Here is a 13,154-nt window from a genome sequence, read left to right as displayed (position 1 = left end):
CTATTGGTTTCCTGTGCATTTCCCTTCATTTTAATTAGTTTAGTCTTCATTTGTTCCTCTAATTTGTGACTAAAATCAACCAGTTCTGTGAGCATCCTGATCACCAGTATTTTGAACTGTGCATCTGAAAGTTTGGCTATCTCTTGGTCGCTTAGAATTATTGGCTTTGGGGCTTTGAGCTGTTCTTGAGCCATAATGTTTTGGTCTGTTCCCACCTGTTACTTATGAGGGGCAGAGCCTTAGGTATTCACTAGGGTGGGGCGACCCAGTCACTGGGTTGTGACACTGTATGTGGGGGCGGGGTCAGAGAGGAGCAAAGGCGTTTATTCCGCTCTCTCTCAGATTTCTGTCCTTTCTGCCACTTCCCACAAGCAAATTGGGCCCTTCTGGTGCTGGCTCCCTGGTGTGTGGGCTTGTATACTCTCCAGGACCCTGTGGGTCTCTCCAACGAACTCTCCTGGCACACCTCGATCCTGAAAGTCTTTCCAATTGGTGCTTTCAGGCTCTAATTCCTGTCACTGAGGCCCTAGCCTGAGTGAGCAGTCTGTGTCACTGTTCACTCCTTTGCTTGGTTTATTTGCGCTCGAATGTGTGACCAAGGTCAGCCAGCCACCCTGCTCCCTCACTGGGTTCGCCAGGACTGGGGACCAGCCACCCTGCACTCTCACTGGGTCCACCTCCCAGACTGGGAGGCATAAACAACAGAAACTTGTTTCTTCACAGTCCTGGAGGCTACAAGTCCAAGATCAAGGTTTCAGTAGGATTGATTTCATTCTGAGGCTTCTTTCTCTGCTTATAGATGGCCATCTTCTCCTTCTGTCTTCACCTGGTCTGTCCTCTGTGTCCTGATCTCATTCTATAAGGGTATCTATCCTATTGGATAAGAGACCACCTATATGACCTCATTTACCTTAATTACCTCCTTAAAAGCTCTATCTCCAAACATATTCACATTATGAGGCATGAGTGAGAGTTTAAGACTTCAATGACTTGGGGGTACACAGTTTGGCCCATTACAGTGGCCATGTAGGGACGATGGCCTGATGGAAGCTGTGGACTGTGGCAGAGATCTGAAGAGACAAATGGATGATGTCCAGTACACTGTGCCACCAAGAGGGTCCGGCTCCCAGCAGGGAATAATTGAAGTGCTGGGATAACAATACTAATAATAACCATTTATTGAGTACCTACATCATGCCTGGCATTATGAAATGCCTTTTCCATGTTTACTCATTTTAATTCTCACAACCACCCTAGGAAGTATGTTTATTAACCACATATTACAAATGAAGATAATAAGACTTAGAGAATTGTAGTAATGTTTCCAGAGTCAGGCAAGCAGGACGTGTAGAACCAAGAGTAGAGCCAGGTTGCCTGTCTAAGCCCCAAGTTTATGGGGCTTCTCTCTTGTATAACAGAAGTGGATTACTGGCACAGGAAGAGGGAATTAACAAAAGCTTTCTCAGGATTTTTATACAGTCATTGCACATCAGACAGACATTTTAAAGCAGCAAATGGTCATCCAAACCAAAAGGAATGCCGTTCCACGTTTGCCGTCCCATCAATAAAGGAACATACCCTAAACTTGCATCGTGTCCTATATGTACCTGCCCGTTTGGTGCACATGAAGCAGGATCTTGTTCTAGGAGGCTTGGACCCAGGTTGAAGAGATAAGGCAGACATAAATGAGACATTCAGTGAAAGAGAGAATGTTACAATAACATGTTCATTGTCCAGTGCCACTTGTGGTCCCAATGGGGTAGAGTTTGGGGAGGATTCGGACAGCAGGCGGCTTGCATTGTGTTTTTAGGGTGCAGTGCAAGGACACCAAAGGAGGGCGTAAAGTGGGCAGGGCAGGTGGGGAGAAGAGAGGCGAGACTGGACTGTAGATGGCACGGAAAGCTTGCTGAAGGACTAGGACTTCACGCAATCAGCCCTAAATTACAGAATGCCCTTTAGGACAACCAATTGGGGGCAGTGTGGCTGAATCAACCAATGCCACCTCAGGACACTCTCCCTGAACCACCCATGACAGCATTTAGTCCCCCTTCCAATCGAGAGCCCCTGTGCCCACTCACTCATCTCTCGCTGTAGGACAAGTCTGAGCCCAAGAAAGGCCTTATGTGAAATAAAGTGACTGGCTTTTCTCCCTTCCGATACTGCTTCAAAGACTTCATTTAATATGTCTTTTCGAGGCCCAATTTGTCGACCTCTTGATTTTCATCATAAACCTTTCCTCCACCATCTCAGTAATTGTTTGTGTGACTATTCCTGGGATTTGCTCCAAGTCTCATACAATCCTTTGTAAACATATAGATTGAAACTGAACATAATACCACAATAATGATCTGACTAATGCAAGTAAAGCATCAAAGTTGTATCTTAATCCTTGTGCACATTAAGATGTTCCAGAATCATGTCTGCCTTTCAAACTATATATGTATATATAGATATAGATATACTTGGTTTGTCTACTATTGGCTTACATCCAACTTGGTGGTCCATGTCTCTCAGATTTTTAAAACATAATTATTATGTAGGCAAAGATATATTTTGATGCATACCTGCACATCCTAATTATGGATTTTAAGTGATTCAGTGCCTACTAATGTTGAAATGGGAAACATTTTAAGAAAATTGTACTTTGTTTTTCAGACTTACATGTTCCTCCCTGCAAACAGCATTAATAATTTTTTTGTTTTTTAAATGTTTATAGTCTCGTGTTTTCTCTTGCTCAGCATCAAGATAAAGCTTCTCATTAAGAGCCACCTCCCACATCTTTTTCTTGTAGATTGATATTTTTGAGGATAGAATCCGGGGCATTGACATCATTAAGTGGATGGAACGCTACCTTAGAGATGTAAGTACATTCTGAAATTTGGAGTTTATTTTCTGGTGAGAAAGGCAATTAACTCGTGAAGCAATTTTACGAAAGAAGCGCCGGCATCCCCCCGAGTCCCGGGCTGAGACAGGATCAACAAAGCCTCCCTTGTTGGCAGCCCTGCGAAGACTTGGAGAGGAAGGATGGGGTCGCCCTCCTGGACATGCACAGGCAGGAAATAACGGTCAAACCAGACACAGGTGGTTGATAACAATCAGAGCAAACAATTTTTTGACCAGAATAGGAAAGGAGGAAATGAAGGCAGGAGTGGGGAGGGAGCGGCAGAATTCAATTTAATCTGAGGCCACCCCAAGTGTTTTGTAGGACGGGGCTGAAGAGCTTTCCCAGGCACTTTGTGCTTTAACAAGATAGAAATTGATTGTTGCTAGCATGTCCATGTCCGCGCTTTGGCTGCTTCCTTTGGAGAGAGAGCGCTGGGGACAGAGCATCAGCAGGCTGGGGTTCTGTGGCTTTTCCTTTTGTCTGCCGCCTGACGTTTGCTTGCTTTGTGCAGCGGGGTCTGGCCCTCCTGGCTGCGACAAGCAGGGCAGGCAGGAGTGCAGTAACTGGCAGCTTAGATCTGCGGGAGGGAGGGGGTTTGTCATCGTTGGTGTTGCAAGAGCTGTTTTGCTGCGTTGCAGAATCACTTAGTGATTCAGGCTTTCATTAGCCGTTTATTAGTGATGGTTGTGAAAAATGGTGGACAAAACCACATCCATTTAGAAGAGCCCCTCTCAGAGCCATTTGCTCTGCGTGTTTGAAGGGAGCCGGGGAGGGAGACAGAGAGGAGAGGGGCAGACAGGAGTCTGCAAGAGCCTTTCACTGTCCACGAGAATGAGCCCAGCCTCCATCCTTCACTGTGTCAGAGGAAGCTTACAGCCCTGCTGGCCAGGTTCCAGCCTGCCTTCACCAAATGGACCACACTTTACACTTTCATAAACACGCGTTCTCCTTCTCATTAACAGAAGACAGTGATGATAATCGTAGCAATCAGCCCCAAATACAAACAGGATGTGGAAGGCGCTGAGTCGCAGCTGGACGAGGATGAGCACGGCTTACACACTAAGTACATTCATCGGATGGTGAGTGGTGACTGAAACTGCAGCTCCTCACAGGCCCTCAGAGATGGGCTCTTTCTTCCATGGAGGGTTGTCCTTCACCAGAGACCCAGTGAAGGTGGCAGATATGGGTGAAGAACCCTAGGCAGGAGAGGGAGACATGGGTTCTGCTCCCTCTACCTTTGGGACTCTGAGCAATTCACTACACCTCTGAGACACAGTGTTCTTATCAGCAACAAGGGAAGATTAATCTGTGATCTCTGCGTTCCAAGATTCTGGGCGGCAGAGCTCTGCCGGCTTGATTATTTACCAACAAGCGTGAAGTCCTGGGAGGGGCAATAGGGCAGTGAGCAGCCAGGTTCCTGCATTGGTGTCGGATCCCATCCCCCGTCTTTTCACAGAGGCAGAGTAGCCGAGTGGAAAGGACTCGTGCTGTTGTGTCAGACGGACTTGGTTCAAATTCAGCCTCCTCGTGTGTAGGCCGTGTGACCGGGGCCAACGGCTACAACCCCTTTGTGCCTCTGTGTCTCTATTCATAGAATGGGTCACTAACACTTGCCAAGCTGTTGTAAAGATTAAGTGCAATGATTTTTGAAGTGTGTGGCACATATTGGATGCCCAGTCAAGGGAAGCAATTATTGTTCGTAGCTCATGAACTGTGGGCCCCGGTCCAACTAAAAGCAGAGGGAGAAAGTTATAGGGCATCAGACTTACTCAGCATGACGGAGACTCTGGCCTGGCTGTTTTATGGGCCAGCAGTCTTCCTGTTTCCCGTGACCCTAGGTCTCCTCTGGAGGTAGTCATGCTCGGCCAGGATGCCAGACTAGACTTGTGACTTTCGAACTCTCCCATGGAGTCCCAAATGGGCGCTCCTGTGTGCTGGGGGTATGGGTGCTCTGGGCCTTTCACCCCATCTCAGCCAGAGCTCATCTGCCTTTCTCAGGCTTGTTTCTTTAACAAGGATTCTGAGATTTTAAGTCTTGAAAATCGCTGGACTAGAACTTGTAGGCTCCATTTCAGCCCTAATATTCCACAAGCAGGGAAGGCCCACCTGGAACGGGCCTAAAGGACCACTGACCAGACCAGAAGGATGGGACAGAGAGCAGAAATTGTCCAGATGGGTTAAGGGAGCAGCACAAGGCAGGAGGCAGTCGGGCAGCCAAGGGTCCTCAGTTTGTCCTCAAGAGAAATTCACTTAAATCAGGTCCTTCCTGTGGATCAGGAGCACAGGAAAGAAGCGGGCTGGGTGGGTGTTCCCCATCTGGGTCTTCAGGGTCTCTGTCTCTTCCTCTATCAAGTGCCAACCACTTATTTGCGCTCAGAACCAACCCAGAGTAAAAGCTGAGGCCTGGTGGTAAGGTCAGAGGGGAATGCCACGGGGCCCTCAGGCATGTACCCCTGCTGTCCCACTCTCACCCATTCTGACAGCCCGGGGTCAGGGGCCAGAAAAAAACCAGTTCTGCCCTAAAAGGCCATGGCTGGCTGTGGGTGCTGCCATCCTTCGGCTGTCTGGGGCTGCATGTCTGCATGAGCCCCAAGCACTTGATGTCCTGTCTCCGTCTCTAGGAACCAGCCAGTCCCAGGAGCTGACAGCTGGTGTGTGGGAAGGGCTCTGGGTCCCTACCATTTCCTGAGGAAGCCTGTCGAGCTCTGCTCATGTGTGGCAATGCTAGGCAGTAATACACAGCTCAGCCCTGGAGCTTGCCTGCCTGTGCCCAGCCATGAACCAGATTGTCTCAAAACTCAGTTTCTTGGGGCAGCGATGTCTTGGGCCCCTCCTCATCACTGAAGCGGCTGGAGAGGCCAGATACAGAAGTGCCTTCTGCCCGCCTGGCAGCTTTCCTGGTCCCTTCCAGGCAGCAGCAAACTCCAGGGCAGAGGGAGTGAAGAGGAGCCCAGGAGGAGCTGCATCACACAGCCAACGACTTCACAGAAAGCCAGCATCTGGAAATAGGAGAGAAAAATAAACACGCGCTGCTGCTGGCTGGCCACTCCACAGACTGAGTAGCCTAGTGAAAAAAACAAATTTTACAGGATACCATGTCCTGGAAGTCAGACACGAAATCCGGTTCTTCACTTCAGCTTGTAAACAGTGCCCCTCCTTTGACGTGTCTGTACTGATGTGGTGGGTGCTTTTAGTTGCCCAGCACTTGGGTCACTTAAAATGTGCTTTTGGGTCCTGGCCTGTGTGGCTGTGTTGGTTGGAGATTGTCCCATAAACTAAAAGATCACAGGGTCGATTTCCAGTCAGGGCACATACCTAGGTTGTCGGTTTGATCTCCTATCAGAGCACTTACAAGAGGCAACCCATCAATGTCTCCCCGCCCGCCACCCCCCCCCCCCCCGTCTGCCTCTCTCTCTCCCCCAAGGCAGTGAAAAACAACAACAACACACTTTTGGTGTTGTCCTCTGATTTTCAAAGGGAGGTGTTTCTGAGAAAACACCTTGTGGATAATTTGTGTGTGTTTGCAAATAAGCGTGAGTGTGTAAGAGCGTGTGTTTATGAGGGGTTTCTGTGGTGAATTCATTGCTGCTGTCATGTTCCTCTCAGTCCTGTTTTTATTCCATGCACGATGGAGACTGCTCTATAGTAAAAGTCAATTGGAAGGTAAAATAGTTAGGAACTCATAATTCCTCATCCCCCCTGTCATCAGAAGGCTGAACACTCGGTGCTGGTCACAGGATTTGGAAACTCTGACTCCTCTCTGATTGCGAATTCTGGTTTTGATAAAGTTCCTGGCAGTTAAATCTCTCTGGGCCACTGCAGTGTCAGAGCAATCAGAACTGGTGTGGGAAACCTGAAGCTTGGGAGACACCTCCCAGCCTCGTCTTCTGTCTTCTGCTCCCTCCCCAGCCCATCCTGTGATCTAGCTGCAAGGCTTTCCTAGCAGGTCCCAACCCTCTAACATAGTTTTCACACCTCCAGACATTTGCTTGGGCTCTTTCCTCTGCTGAGAAGTCGTTCCCCTCCTCCCGATTTTCCCTGCCTAACCGACTCCTCCTTCTAGTACCCAAATGGGTACTAGACCCCTGACCCCTCCCTTGTAACTGTCCTTCAAAGCATGATGTAGAATGGATGGCCCCCACATTAGGCTTCCACAGCAGTTTTTCATACATTTTAGACTGCACTCTGGTTGGTAATTGGCCTACCTGGGTGCTTGCTAGACTGCTGGCTTTGTGAGCATAGGGATTGTGCCAGGGTATTCTAGTAAACTGGTCTCTCCCACTCCCCGCGAAATCCTGATTCATGGCAACTGCCCATTTCCATGGTATAAACGCTCTCACCATGGCCAATTTCAAGCTAGCAATGTGAAGTCACTGAACACAGAATTGGGAAGAGGCAAACATCTGGCTTTTGTGGGCTGGTGGAACCAGCTCAACAGATCCTAAAAGGTATCCTAATCCTTGAAACCCACAGTCTGGCATGGACTATGACTTTGAGCTGGCCCTCAGTAAATGACTGGTGAATGAGTAAATGGCACAGATGTGTAATGGGGAGAGCTTCAGGTTATAAGGTGTGGCACTCAAAAAGAAAATCAGATAGAATGCGGTGCAGGCTTGCAGGGACCATTAGCTCTTCAACCTTCGTCCCCAAATTAAACTTTGCCTTTGTTCTGTTCCAGATGCAGATTGAGTTCATAAAACAAGGAAGCATGAATTTCAGGTTCATCCCTGTGCTCTTCCCAAATGCTAAGAAGGTAAACAAACAACAACAAACCCCTTAGAATTCAAGCTTTGCTTTGTTTGCTATCTGGGATTTTACGTGGAAAACCTTGTCAACTCTTTATCACTCCTTAGAGATAACAGTGTTCCCCGAAAGATGGACAAGCTGTACCACTCAGTTCAGCAGTGGGAACTGAGAGCATTATCTCATAGGCCATCTCTGTCCTAATTGTTCAAACAGCCATTGCACACAAAGAAGTCGCTTATGTTTTAACTTACAAGCAAAAAAAGACTGTTCATCTGATACTTCTTATCTCTTGTACATAAAAGTCAAGATGTGTACATTTTTTGTTGGCTGTTCCACGGAAGTATTTTCTTGCACTTAGTTCAGCTCTCACAGCTGTTGAATACAGGAATTAAATCTACACAATCACCAAAATGAACTTTGCTCTGGTTCATGTGAGGGTTTTTGCACCAGAAGAGCATACAAGCAGGTTTGGGGGATGGGGCCAAAGAACCATTTGAGTCCACACACCAGGCTTGGCAAAGGGAAGGCAGTGGCGTAGAACAAGTCTCGAGAGGCAGACCACAGCACCCCGAGCTCAGGCCCACCTTCGCCCTGGAGGATCCTTGATGTCAGGACTGCATTGACACTTCTGCCCTGGGTGAGGGAGGGCCCAAGTTATGTGAATGGGAACCTGGGGTTGCACAGTTCACAGCCTGCACCATCGTATGCCTTCCCATCCCTTGCCCAGCTGGGTGCACATTGCTCTCCAAAGATCTTCTCACTGGACTCTCTGTCTCCACCTGGACCCATCCTCTGCCCTGCAGTCAGAGAGGAACATCCATGATGTAGCTCCAACCTCTCTCCAGCTGAGAAGTTTTATAATGGCTTCCCACTGACTCCAAGATCATATCCACCTTTCTTTTATGTTTCTGTGCCTTTGCACGCTCTTTTCTCTCTGCTGGCAATGCCCTTCCCTGACCGGCCTGTCTGGTGAACTCTTGCTTCTCCTTAGGTTACCCAGTCTCTCTAACCTCTCCTGATCTCTCGCCCCCCGCGCCAACCTTGATTCAGTGGTCTGTGTTGGAGTGCAGGCACTGGGAGCAATTGTCCAGAATAACTAGAGCATGGTAACAGAAAAAGCTGGGTAACTTTTAGTTGGTTTTATTGATGTTTTTAAAACTTCTTCAGATATTTCCTTTGTTGCCTGTCCTTAGGGCAGACTGCTCACACTGCCTGCCCCCTGGGTATAGCATTGCCTAGAAAATAGGTTCTTTTTCTGTATATTTGGACTCTCTCGTAAGACAAGTAACTGTTCAAGGCAGTAACTGTATCTTTCCCATTCGGGCGTCATCAGGACCCTGCATGCTGCCTAACACATAGCAGGGCCCGATTCCAAGCTCATCCTGCAGTCCCCAAAGGACCACCGCCTACTCAGAAAAACCTGCGGGGCCCTGTGTGACACAGCCCATTCTACTCCCAGCCCCCCACCCCTGTGCTCTCACTCGGTCTTCTTTAGCCACACTGTTGCTTCTTGAACAGGCCAAGCATGCTCCCACCGCGGTGCCTTGGCCCTGGCTCTTCTCCCCTGCTGGACCAGACCTCTTTAAAGCTTGCCGCCCTCCCCTGCACTCTTCCCCTCAACACCCTGTTTAAAACTGCAAACCACGCACCCTGGCTCCAGCACTGCCCAGCCCCTTCCTCTGTTTTATCTTTCTCTGCAGCGTGCATCACCACTGAACACACTCTACGTCCTCCTTATTCGTTATCTGTCTTTCCCCAACAGAACAGCCACTCCATGAGGGCAGTCTGAAATGGCAACCCCCACCTCCCCGACTCACAGTTTCTGCCTCTGCTGGTAACCGAGGCTTGCTGGGCTCCTCCTCCCACTGCAAGCCAGACCTGTGGCTGGAGTGAAAGGATAATGAATTAGATTAAGCCCACAGCCTTGCTTGGCATACTTCTTTCCAAGTCGCAGGGGAATTCGCATCACTCTCCATGACCTCAGTCCTACCCCTTTTATGTGAGGGTGGTGAAAAGCACATTGAAATGCAAAGGGCAGGTAGCCTGGGAGACTGACAGAAAACGCTGTGCACATGTGGTTTCCATAATGAGATATACAGCTCCCACCCGAAGCCAAGAGCGTGTCACAGGCTAACCCCCTTCCAAAAGCAAAACAGCACAACTCCCAGGATCGTTAGTAGAAAACGCCCCTGAAGAAAAGGCTGTAGGTGTTTGGGAACTGAGTCTAGGATCTGGAATCCAGGTTTTCCTCTCACGGCCTTTACTCCTGTCATTCTCCCTCCCATAGGAGCATGTGCCCACCTGGCTTCAGAACACTCACATCTACAGCTGGCCCCAGAATAAAAAAAACATCCTGCTGCGACTGCTCAGAGAGGAAGAGTACGTGGCTCCTCCGAGGGGGCCTCTGCCCACCCTTCAGGTGGTTCCCTTGTGACACCCTCCGTCCCCAGATCACCAGGCCATGCCACGGCGGGGCCCCTGTTCTGACGGGGACTCTTCTAGCTGAGGCTGGTCGGCAGCATTCACGGCCGTTTGTTCTCAGTCCCTCCCTGAGGGGCCCTCCAACCCTAGAAAAGCTGTTCTACACAGTGTGCTTCCCCCTGAGACCTCCACAGACATCTTCGAAGTGGAGGCCCCAGCTGCTCTGCATTCCCCGCTCCTTAGCCGCACTGCCTACTCCTCCTCACCCTCTGACTGTCCAGTCTGGGCCTCTCACTGCTCAGCAAGGAGATCGTGTGGATGGTGCTGCCATGTATGTAAATGACCACGAATGCCCTTCCATCGCTTAAGGCCACTTTTACGTGTTAACCAAACACTTGTGTGGCCTCAGACCAGGAGGATTCATGTATATACAATAAAATGTTTACTCTTTTGTAACATTGGGTTTCACTAATCTCAAAGGAGGTAGATATATATTAATTTATAACAATATGGGCAGTTGCTTCAGGGGATATCAATATGCCTTTTTAGATGCAATATTTAGATGCAATGTAACAGACTACTTTGTATTAAAAGATTCAAGTCAGATAAACAATCCCTTTAACACAATCTTGGAAGCTTTATTCTTTTAGTAGAACTTTTAAACAAAACAGCTTTGTACAACCCATGGCCATGATTCTCACTAGAATCATAGTTCTTAGGGTCTGGCGACATGGGTGAAAACATTCGTGCATTACATGAAGTGATAGGGGACGTATAACGCAGGCTAGCATTGTGGCTTGGGAGACCTGTGTTCTAGTCTCGGTTCTATCACTCACTAGCTGTGTGACCTTAAGCAAGTCCTTTCACCTCCGAAACTCCAGGGACTCATTTATAAAGTGACATGGACAAAAAAGTATCTCTGATGACTGTAAAAGGTTGAAGGTCTAAATCTAAATTCTAAATACTCCTCAGGAATGACTGAGTTTTCATTTTCATAATTATATTTCATTGGGGATGAAATTACATTTTCTTAGCAGGGACATTTTCTTCCTGTGTTTTAAAATCTCTTCAACAATATCTTCACATTAATAATTTTAGGGGAAAATGTATATCTTGCTCACCTGGTCTACAAAAAAATAAACAAATATATAAATATATAAAATATAGTACTTTCTACAATATAGAATAAGGAGGGATGATTTAGTTATGGCCCAAGATGAATAAGCCAATATGAAGACTTTGGGAGTGAGCGCTGTTTCTTTTGTCTGCCTAACCTCTTAAACAAGGCTCAACTGTGCTCTGAGATAGTCCAACCCCTATAATGTCAGCGGAGGGAAGACACACACTTCTCAGCTCTAAATGAGGAACTTTGCTAATGAAATGTAAAGAACACTAGTTATATTTACATTATAACCTAGATGTCTTCAGAGTAAAATGAAACGTCTTTGTTTTTTGTTTTGTTTTGTTTTAAAGATTTTATTTATTTTTAGACAGAAGAGAAGGGAGAAAGAGGGAGAGAAACATCAATGTGTGGTTGCCTCTCACGTGGCCCCCACTGGGGACCTGGCCTGCAACCCAGGCATGTGCCCTGACAGGGAATTGAACCCGCAAACCTTTGGTTCACAGTCCGCGCTCAATCCACTGAGCCACACCGGCCAGGGCAATGTTTTTGTTTTGTTTTGTTTTGTTTAAAGAAAAGAAAAGCTAGTATACGTTAAATACTCATTTGTAAGATTCAATAACAAGTACCTTTATCTCCTCTCTCTCTTTTTCTCATCTTTTTTGCCCAGAAAAGATGGCATCATTAAGAATTCTACACACAGTTATAAATAGCGTGACATCAGCGATTAGTTCTCGGATATTTCTAGTTTGCAAAACGTGAATAACTCCATGCTGTTAGCCCTTCCTCCCTTCGGAGACTGTGCTGAGTGCTCAGCCACTCCGAGACCCCAGATGGATGACCCCTGGGGCTCCGCAGATAGTCACTGAAGTGTTGCAGCTGGCAGCGACACAACCAACAAGTGCGCATGCGCCTGCACTCGTGACACCTGCCCAAGGGATGAAAGTTGACCCCTGAAGTTTCTGTGGAATCTGATGACCGCAGACATCAAAGGAATTGTAGCAACAATTTTAGAGCACTGACGCTAAGGTCCACACGTGACCCACTGAGACACGGTCCTGGTCCCTGTGCGTCCATCTGCAGGTGTTTGGGGATGGAGAAGGGGTACGGCTGACTGTAAAAATACTTCCGTAGCCTCTGGCTTTATTCAGACCCAGCCTGATTTAAGGATTACATGTGCAGAATGTAGGGTTAGATTCTTGTCTAATAATATTTAGTGGCTAACTTAATATTTAAGATATGATTTTTAATTTCAGTGACTGGTTTCAAAATGTCTACCAACTTAGTTTAATTTCACTTCCATATTGTTCAGACATTTCAGTTCATGGCTACAATCAAAGTATCAGACCAGCTATTTCTCAGCTCAGTCCTCAGAAAAATTATTGTAGTTGATAAGCCTTTTCTTTCTTTTCTATTAAATAAATCTCTGTTTTGAACATTCCAGACCTTGTTTCATGGTCTTGCCAAGTGTCCTTCTTAACCTGAGCCATTTCATCAACCGTATCTTCCACTTTGCCAAACACCCCGCTGTCATCATCACCTTTGCCAATGGATGACAGAGTCCTGTGATCACTGGGAAATGATCCAGGAAGAGTCTCTCGAAACACAGGATCTTTCTGTTTCTTCTTAATGAGCCAAGAAGAATCAGCGAGACCCACCTCCCAGGGGCAGCTGAAAAGACAAGGAAGGTTAGACGGTGGGAAAATATCACAAAGTAGCAGTGCCACTTGTCCTTAAAGAATTGTGCACTAACTTTCAAGAAAATCGCTCTCAATGAGCCCACCAAGCAAATACACAAAAACCAGGCAGGAGAAAGAAAGCACCCAAACCACAGAGGTCAGCAAAGCCAGAGCCGCGCAGAAAGAAAAACCACTCGTCACTCACACATAGATGGGCAGAGCAGGGATCCACCAAACACCACAAATAACCGAGGTCATGAGGCAGCTCAGAAAGAAGATGAAAAAGTCTCTGGGAAATAAATGT

General features: G+C 47.4%; 1 protein-coding gene across 2 annotated transcripts in view; it reads left to right on the top strand.

Annotated features, from left to right (window-relative positions):
- The window catches only part of TRAF3IP2 (TRAF3 interacting protein 2), a 38,434-nt gene extending 27,927 nt beyond the window's left edge, over positions 1 to 10,507 (top strand). Inside the window, exons 6-9 of one of the 2 annotated variants that reach the window (XM_037065058.1) lie at positions 2,792 to 2,860; positions 3,847 to 3,963; positions 7,563 to 7,637; positions 9,918 to 10,507. In XM_037065058.1, coding sequence (XP_036920953.1) covers positions 2,792 to 2,860; positions 3,847 to 3,963; positions 7,563 to 7,637; positions 9,918 to 10,064 — 408 coding nt within the window. In that variant the 3' untranslated portion in view covers positions 10,065 to 10,507. Of the gene's footprint in view, positions 1 to 2,791; positions 2,861 to 3,846; positions 3,964 to 5,505; positions 6,230 to 7,562; positions 7,638 to 9,917 lie in introns of those variants that run through there. The other variant, XM_037065059.1, reaches the window with a different exon arrangement.
- The last annotated feature ends 2,647 nt before the right edge of the window (positions 10,508 to 13,154 follow it).

Source organism: Sturnira hondurensis, unplaced genomic scaffold (genome assembly GCF_014824575.4).
Source record: "Sturnira hondurensis isolate 20B ecotype Veracruz unplaced genomic scaffold, ASM1482457v3 Scaffold0015596, whole genome shotgun sequence".
NCBI classification, from domain to species: Eukaryota; Metazoa; Chordata; class Mammalia; order Chiroptera; family Phyllostomidae; genus Sturnira; species Sturnira hondurensis.
This window is presented reverse-complemented; position numbering and strand designations above follow the sequence as displayed.